Below are 7,802 nucleotides of genomic sequence, written 5' to 3'. Positions count from 1 at the left end.
ATACTGCTGAATGAAACGACGCATTAGACATTTAGCAAAATGTATACTAACTGCGCGTAAAATGCTAGCAATATTTGGTTCTTTTCTAGCAACATATTGCAAAAAACAGATATGTAAACGAGGATTTATACCGGATTAAAAACAAATCCATTCAATACGAGGGTTTATTTTTGTAGGGTAACTTTGGTAGTTTATGGCTGGATTTAGCAAAAAATGGTAAAAGCGGTGAACTGTTCTCATATTAATTGTATGCTTTTTAAAGAAAGGCTTGGTTTACATTAGTTGTGTCTTTTTACTTTTTCAGTAATAATTATTCAGTAACTTCTTTTCAGAGAGTAAGAGAGATTTTACTCTTTGATACGAAAATAGAGAAACAAGTAAAAAGACAGCATTTAGTAAACTTCAGCAAGATAACAGTACCCAGCAAAAAGTTTGCATCCACGGAAGCAGTTAAATCACTGGTGCAAGTGTCACGAAGTGCTTCTTTTTCTATGAATTCCTCAGTGAATTTTACAAGGGAGCGCGCAGAAAGGAAGCACTCCATTTTGCTTCCGCAGCACGCACGTTTTGCGTTCCCGTACACAAAATTTGTATGAAAATCGTTTACGACTTTTACCACTTTGTAAAGTACGGGAACAGGCCATTAATAAGACATTTTAATTTTATTCTTATAGGCCGTTTATATATATAAAGGTTAACCCAGTGGGTCTGGGTTTCAAATGTCATTTCCATTGTATATACTTCAAACAAATCCTCATAAAGAAGGTTAACCCTGCAAAAACTATAATATAAACGCCGTATTACTTTAATTTCATTTGTTGAATGAAAATTGAATTTTTTATCGTTTATACATAAAAGTGCTTGTTGGATGTAATCCAAATGTGAGGAAAAGGATTGCCTTTTTCATTAGTCCACTGGAAGCGCATCAATGCATGTAATGAAATCCTCACTCCAACTTGCACCACTTCCATTTTTTTTTTGCTGGGTAGATAATCAAAGCAAAACCATTGCCGCCAATGCATGTAAGAAAAACTAACTCCAAAGCAATGAAAAAGTTCTTCAATTTTAAGCAAAATAAATAAAAAATAATTAATATATTAGTAAAACAATCAATAAATATAGCTGTATCGTAATAGCAGATGAATAAAAAACAGCTGATCGAACTTGCTAAATGTTGCTGGGAAAATTCTTTCAGCAAACTTCTAGCAATTTCTCAGCAAACAACTGTCAAAATTATTCTCTCACTTCGCTCTCTTTTACTGAGTTTTTGTGTAAAAAGACAGCATTTAGTAACATTTCGTAATAATTATTACAAATTATCACGTAAAAAGACACACCTATTTACGAAATCCACTCGATTTCAGCTGTCAATTCCTGTCGTGTCTCATCCGGCATCAAATTAAAAGAATGTCATCAAGTAAAATAATGTCGGCTTTGACACTAAAAGGCTCCCTTTTTGCTATAGGCTGACAACCCGAACAAACCATCTAACATCAAACGGCAGTAATACAAACAAAGGCGACGACCAAGTAAAAACAAATCCAATGTTGCTTAAGTTTGATATTAAAATGTGTGGCGTTTATTCGCTATAGAAATAAATTAAGTTTATAAAATTAAAATTACAAGTTGTTAAAATGATCTTACATGTTTTAGTTGTCCAGCAAAAAAGGACAGAATCAACGCCTGAAGGGCCTTTTATAGATTTGAAAAATGTTGCTAACAATTACATTTTACATTTACATAGACAATAAAAACAAACTGCAATAAAAATTATTGTTCACAGGACAAAATATTGTTCACTGGACGTTTTCGAACTTCAGGATGCGTTGCCAATTCTAAGGTGACCATCACCGACATCCCCGCTCCCGTGAACTGACCCAGAGGGGGAGGCTTCACCAGAATCTTCATCAACATCCAAAACGGCAAGTTTGGAAATAGTCCTTTTATAACAGCCAGAGCTAGTATTGCTTTGCGCCGCAACCACATAAATATACTGATGAACCACTGCACCACATGTCTTGATATCATATCGAAGTCGCAGTCACTCATGGTTTCTTTCATATTATCTTCTAAGGGCCATTGTGATTCCTGAAGAAATTCTGGGCTATTTTTCCACCATCCGTCCACATCATACTTTACTGAAAAGTTGGCGGCTGTTGTCTCATCTGCAAGCTTTAAAATATAAATATATAAATATTCGGCCACCATTTCCAATGACTTCTCTCGCTGCTATCGAGGATCCATCGCACAAACGTATATGAATCTGTCCAAAAATAAATTATATTAAGATTTTTTCCATGATTAAAGGCGTTTAAATCATTTATATGAACACTCATAACTGCCATCTGCAGTTCTAGCTTGGTTATGGTGCGACAACTAGCAGATTTTTCCATTACAATCGAAAATTTAATTCCAACATCACTTACCACACACCAATACGCTACCGTTGCCATTGCCTCTTCACTCGCATCCGCGAATATATGCAAATCAACTTTTCTGTTTAAAAACTCATTGTGATAACATCTTGGAATACGAAATTTTTTCAACATATTTAATTCAGCTAACCACAACTTCCAGTTATTATATAAATCGCTAGGCAACTCCTCGTCCGACTCTATACCCGACTTCCATACTCTTCGTATCAACATTTTAGAAGCAACCACAAATTTGCAGATAAATCCGAATGTGCCATGAATAAACATTTTCAAAGAAAGCATGTTAGCGAAGTCTAAAATGAATTTATCACATTTATATCAATTTAAACGAAAGAAGAAAACATCTGGATTTGGCAACCAGTGTATGCCCAAAATCCTTTCAACAACATTTTGGATCAAAAACTCACCGCTATTGTTGACTCCGCTGGCCGATTCTCCACACGCTTTAATTACCATCTTAGTATTTGAAACAATATTTCTCGACACAAAACCTTCTACACTATGAATTCTTATCACATATTTTATCACCTTTGCGGCTTCTTCTTCATTTTGGAAACAGTCGTCTACGTAATGAGTATTAAAAATTTGTTCATCGGCACGAGTTGAATTTTTCACAATTGTAACATTAGAATGTGGCAGGTGAAACAAGGGGTCTGGATTAGATAACAATTCGTTCACATTTACTTTTCTGGCATAGCTCATCAAAATAGGGCAACATACTCTTTCACAATGTGCACTGCAATGTTCACCATCTCGAACCATTTTATTTTCCGCAATATTCAAATTTTTCGAGGCCATATCATAGGAATATGGGAATGGAGGCACGTTTTGTTTCCACAAAAGACATTCATAGCGTTCATCAACTTTTCTTGATTGGCTCTTCAATAATTTCACCGCACATTCATCATCAGTTGGCAATATCTTTTTTGTATTCACCTTTGCGTCAAGGATTTTCACGTCACAATTATTTTGCATCATACTTATTTGTCGTAGGTTATCTTCTGGACTGTCTATTGAAGTGGAACACATTCTGACATGAAGGGCACGATTTTTGGTTGAGGCTTTTTCTCCAGGCGTTGGGCCATAAACAACAACACCCAATCTTGTAGTGGTTACAATTGGTCCAGCGGCAGACAACGAGCGGGGCACATCCAGTGGAACCGTCAAAAAACAATGGTGTAAACTAATGATTAATTTTGGTTGCACATTTTTATAATTTACAAATTTTATTTTTGATATATCGACATTGTTATTTGTTACCAATCTTTTAATATTACACGATTGAATGGGCAAGGACATATTTGAAGTGGTATAAACATTTTTCATGACATATTGTCTGTCGCCTCTTCCAATACCACTTATTGTCACATCCACTACTTCCGAGCTCTCCACTACCGAATGATCATTAAGCCACTGTAGGGATAACTGTGCCGTGTTTCCTCGTAATTCCAGATCACTTGCAATTCCACTGTCTAGCATTGTTACATTAGCACCATCATCTATAAATGCATACGTGGAAATTGTTTTATCTTTTCCGTACAACTTTACAGGCAATATTTGGAAAAGTATGCTACCGTCACTACTCACGGCATGCAATTTCTTTGTTGTGGTTGTGGCTCCACTCTTCCACTATCGTTTTCATTTTCTTCATCGGCATCCACGTCATAATGCAGTAAAACATTATGGAACATTTTGCAATTATTTTTACCGCAACACACTCTATTTCGACACTGGTTCAATTGGTGGCCTTTTCTAAGGCAGCAAAAACACAATTTTAATTCTTTTATTTTGTTCCACTTTTCGTCCGTCTGCATATCTGCGAATTGTTTACATTTTGTTATTGACGTGCAGACCCCGTCGCACACACTACAATTATTGACGGCGACACATGCAATTTGGCGGCTTGGCTTTGTGGGTTGCTGGCGATTAGTAGACACGTATGGTGCGTATAGCAGCGTATCGTGGACGATGTTAGCAACGCGTCGTAATGTTTGCAACCATGCACTGAAATCTAAAATAGAAGGCGATTCATTTAAAGAAAGGCATTTTTCACCCCATTCCATTTGTCGGTTTATTGGTAATTTCGCTACAAGTTCACTCAGTAAAGATGGGTTATGTAAATGATGTTCTCCTCCAGCGTTTTTCAAAAATGTTGCCATATTTGAAGTTTTGGTGGCCAAATTTATTAGGACATTCAAATCGTCTTTATCCAGTGGGGGAATTTTACGGACTTTCATAATCTGGCTTTTGATGAGTTGCTCTGGTCTTCCGAACATCTCTTTCAGGTTAATCATTATGGCTTCAACGTTGGCAGAGCTCCCCAATAATGGTTCCACCGTCTCTCTTGCATTACCTCTTAAAGCGTCTCTTAACCTCATAATATTGTGCAGGTCGCTGTACATAAACTCCTTTGTGGTGCTGTAAAAAGACTCGGAAAAAGTTGGCCATTCCTCTGGCAATCCTGAAAATATTGGAAGAGGATAAATTTTCTTTTGAGGCATATTGTTGTAATTAGTATTTGCAGTATTAATGGAATTATTTGGTTGTCCCTGTGCTTGCATGTATTGTACGGACATTCCTTGCGTTACGTGCGTCGGCCCTGGTTGGCGTATAATTGACTGTGGCATGTTAGGCAACGGCGGCGGTATTTCCAGTGTTGGCGGCGTTGTGATATGTTGCGTTGGCTGTGACATTTGTTGTTGTGACGTTAATGGCGGCTCCAAAGACTGATCAAATATTTGTTGTTGTGATGTTTGTGGTTGAGGGTTTTGGACGGACGTTTTTGGTTGCTGCGATGCAAAAGTTTTTACCATTTCTTCCTTCAATTGTAGCATCTGATTTTGAAGCAATGTTTGCATTTGCATTTGTTGTTGCATTTGTAGCTGAAATTGTTTTTGCATTTTCAGCATTTCTTTCCTTATCTCGGCTGTGTCCATTGTGGCTGATTTTTCTGTCTGTTTTTGTTTCGCTGTTTCGCCGGCAGCTGACGTTGTTGGCTTTGCTGTAGACGGCTGACTTGATGGTGTGCTTACGTCTGTTTGTAAGCGGGCACCACTTGTAGTGTTTGTTGGTGTATTAGGCGGTGAATGTTGGAGACTCATCTCAGTTATGTATGCGTCGAATCGGACTGGGGGTTTTCCTTGCGTCGATCGTTTACTTCTCTGTTGCTTCTCTTGTGACATCAAATGGACATAAGTGAATGTAAACAAATAACATAAACGGTTTAACAACAAACTGTTGGGGATTCCTCAAACGATTGTTGTTGTATTTATTGAATGTCACATATACTGCTTGACACACACGATTTCACAGATTGTAACTGCAGCTTCTTCGGCTTGTAGTAGATACGATTAGGCGAATAGGCACATCAAAAGAAAAGTTATTTCATCTAAATTGACTCATTAAACAATTTATTAACACAAATCGGCTTGACAAAATGACGAATGTTTGATATCAATGGCTCATCAAACGTCGAATAATATAACTTCTGTGGCTGATGATGCAAATTGGCTCACAAAACAGTTGGTTGACACAAATCGGCCTGACAAAATGACGATTAACAATGTTTGATATCAATGGCTCATCAAACATCGAATAAAATCATGTCTGATATTAATGGCTTATCAAATAAATAAAATAAATAAAATAATAAAAAAGAACTGCACTGTGTGGCTCCCTGGTGACAAAATAACCATAATTACACAAATTTATTTTAATCTAATACGTATATTAATTACAATTAAAGAAATTCAATTTTCACAACACAGAAAAGTATACATACACCCCAAGGAAATACGAATATTATCGTAAAATTTATGGAATTAGTAGCAAAATTTATAATTTTTTTAGTTTTGGCGAATGTCTCTGGTTATCTGAGATATATTTTAGAGAAAAGAAAATAATTTTTGGGGGTCAAATGCCGTTATTTAGGGTCAAATTTCTTATATACCACGTTAAAGCTGATACTTGCTCAATTTTTTGCGTTTTTAGGTATTATACTTTATAAAAAGCACAAAATTAATTTCAGATTGCAAATCTTGAGACCCAAAAAAGCTTTGGAGTTGTTATTGAGCCAAATTTTCCTTCCTGGACGTCGATTAATGCACGTTTTTCCTCAAATTTCTCCGGAAGTTAATATATTCTACGGAATTCCTGGCGCAAATTACATACAAAATGCATTGAATTGCCTTGTAATATGATCTGATACAATCTTTGGGCCTTAATTGAATCAGAAATGTGAAATATTTTGTTACAAACCTGTTCCCAAAGCTTCTGAAGCAACAAAATATAAGCACTACCAAAAAAGCATGAAATTTGTACTGTGAACAACGTCGTTTTCGTATCATGATCATTACCGTTACTATAGGCGCGAAACGTTTCGTATAATTGTATATTTCTGAGTCAATTGATGCCCAAGGATTGTATCCGACAATATTACAAGGCAATTCAAGGCCATCTATATGTAATTTGCACCAAGAATTCCGCGGAATCTATTCGCTTCCTTAGAAATCTGAGGAAAAAGTGCATTTATCGACGTTCAGGAAGGTAGAATACGCACAAAAACAACTTCAAAGCTTTCTAGGGTCTCAAGATTTGCAATCTGATACGAATTTTGTGCTTTTTATAAAGTACAATACCTAAAAACGCAAAAAATTAAGCAAGGGTCAGCTTTAACGAGGTATATAAGAAATTTGACCCTAAATAACGGCATTTGGCCCCCACAAATTATTTTCTTTTCTCTAAAATATATCTCAGATAACCAGAGACGTTCGCCAAAACTAAAAAAATTATAAATTTTGCTACTAATTCCATAAATTTTACGATAATATTCGTATTTCCTTTACACACTTTTCTGTGTTGTGAAAATTGAATTTCTTTAATTGTAATTAATATACGAATTAGATTAAAATAAATTTGTGTACTTATGGTTATTTTGTCACCAGGGAGCCACACAGTGCAGTTCTTGCTGTAAAAAACCCAACGATTTAGCCAAAACTGCATTTTTGTAGGGTGTATGTATACTTTTCTGTGTCACTGTAAATTAAGTTTATAAAATTAAAATTACAAGTTGTTAAAATGATCTTACATGTTTTAGTTGTCCAGCAAAAAAGGACAGAATCAACGCCTGAAGGGCCTTTTATAGATTTGAAAAATGTTGCTAACAATTACATTTACATTTTACATTTACATAGACAATAAAAACAAACTGCAATAAAAATTATTGTTCACAGGACAAAATATTGTTCACTGGACGTTTTCGAACTTCAGGATGCGTTGCCAATTCTAAGGTGACCATCACCGACAATTCCTTTGCGTATACGTCAAATGAAAACTCATCTGAAATTCATTGGATTTCATTTGACGTTT

At 35.8% G+C, this 7,802-nt stretch overlaps 1 protein-coding gene across 10 annotated transcripts; it reads right to left on the bottom strand.

Annotated features, from left to right (window-relative positions):
* Window positions 1-1,551: 1,551 nt before the first annotated feature.
* Window positions 1,552-6,703, bottom strand: LOC141399818 (uncharacterized). 10 transcript variants are annotated; one of them, XR_012411971.1, is made up of 5 exons: window positions 4,023-6,703; window positions 3,156-3,934; window positions 2,843-3,088; window positions 2,427-2,728; window positions 1,552-2,263 (listed from the first exon to the last, which is right to left on the bottom strand). XR_012411971.1 is itself a non-coding variant. In XM_073979140.1 (4 exons), exons 1-4 carry the CDS (start codon window positions 4,114-4,116, stop codon window positions 2,162-2,164), a joined length of 1,590 nt encoding a protein of 529 aa, XP_073835241.1. In that variant the 5' UTR covers window positions 4,117-4,305; the 3' UTR covers window positions 1,552-2,161. The 10 variants fall into 10 exon arrangements, 4 of the variants coding, with proteins under 4 accessions (XP_073835241.1, XP_073835242.1, XP_073835240.1 ...); XR_012411969.1 differs by having other exon boundaries at window positions 2,843-3,934; window positions 4,010-6,703; XR_012411970.1 differs by having other exon boundaries at window positions 1,552-2,728.
* Between the last annotated feature and the right edge of the window lie 1,099 nt (window positions 6,704-7,802).

The sequence above is a fragment of the Musca autumnalis genome, unplaced genomic scaffold (genome assembly GCF_047663935.1).
Source record: "Musca autumnalis isolate F117 unplaced genomic scaffold, ASM4766393v1 scaffold_3, whole genome shotgun sequence".
NCBI classification, from domain to species: domain Eukaryota; kingdom Metazoa; phylum Arthropoda; class Insecta; order Diptera; family Muscidae; genus Musca; species Musca autumnalis.
Note: the sequence above shows the minus strand (reverse complement) of the source record. Positions and strands in the feature narration are given on the sequence as shown.

Bases quoted from the DNA above. Each gene is read 5' to 3' on its own strand.
- LOC141399818 (XM_073979139.1), bottom strand. From the start codon at position 5,617: ATGTCACAAGAGAAGCAACAGAGAAGTAAACGATCGACGCAAGGAAAA.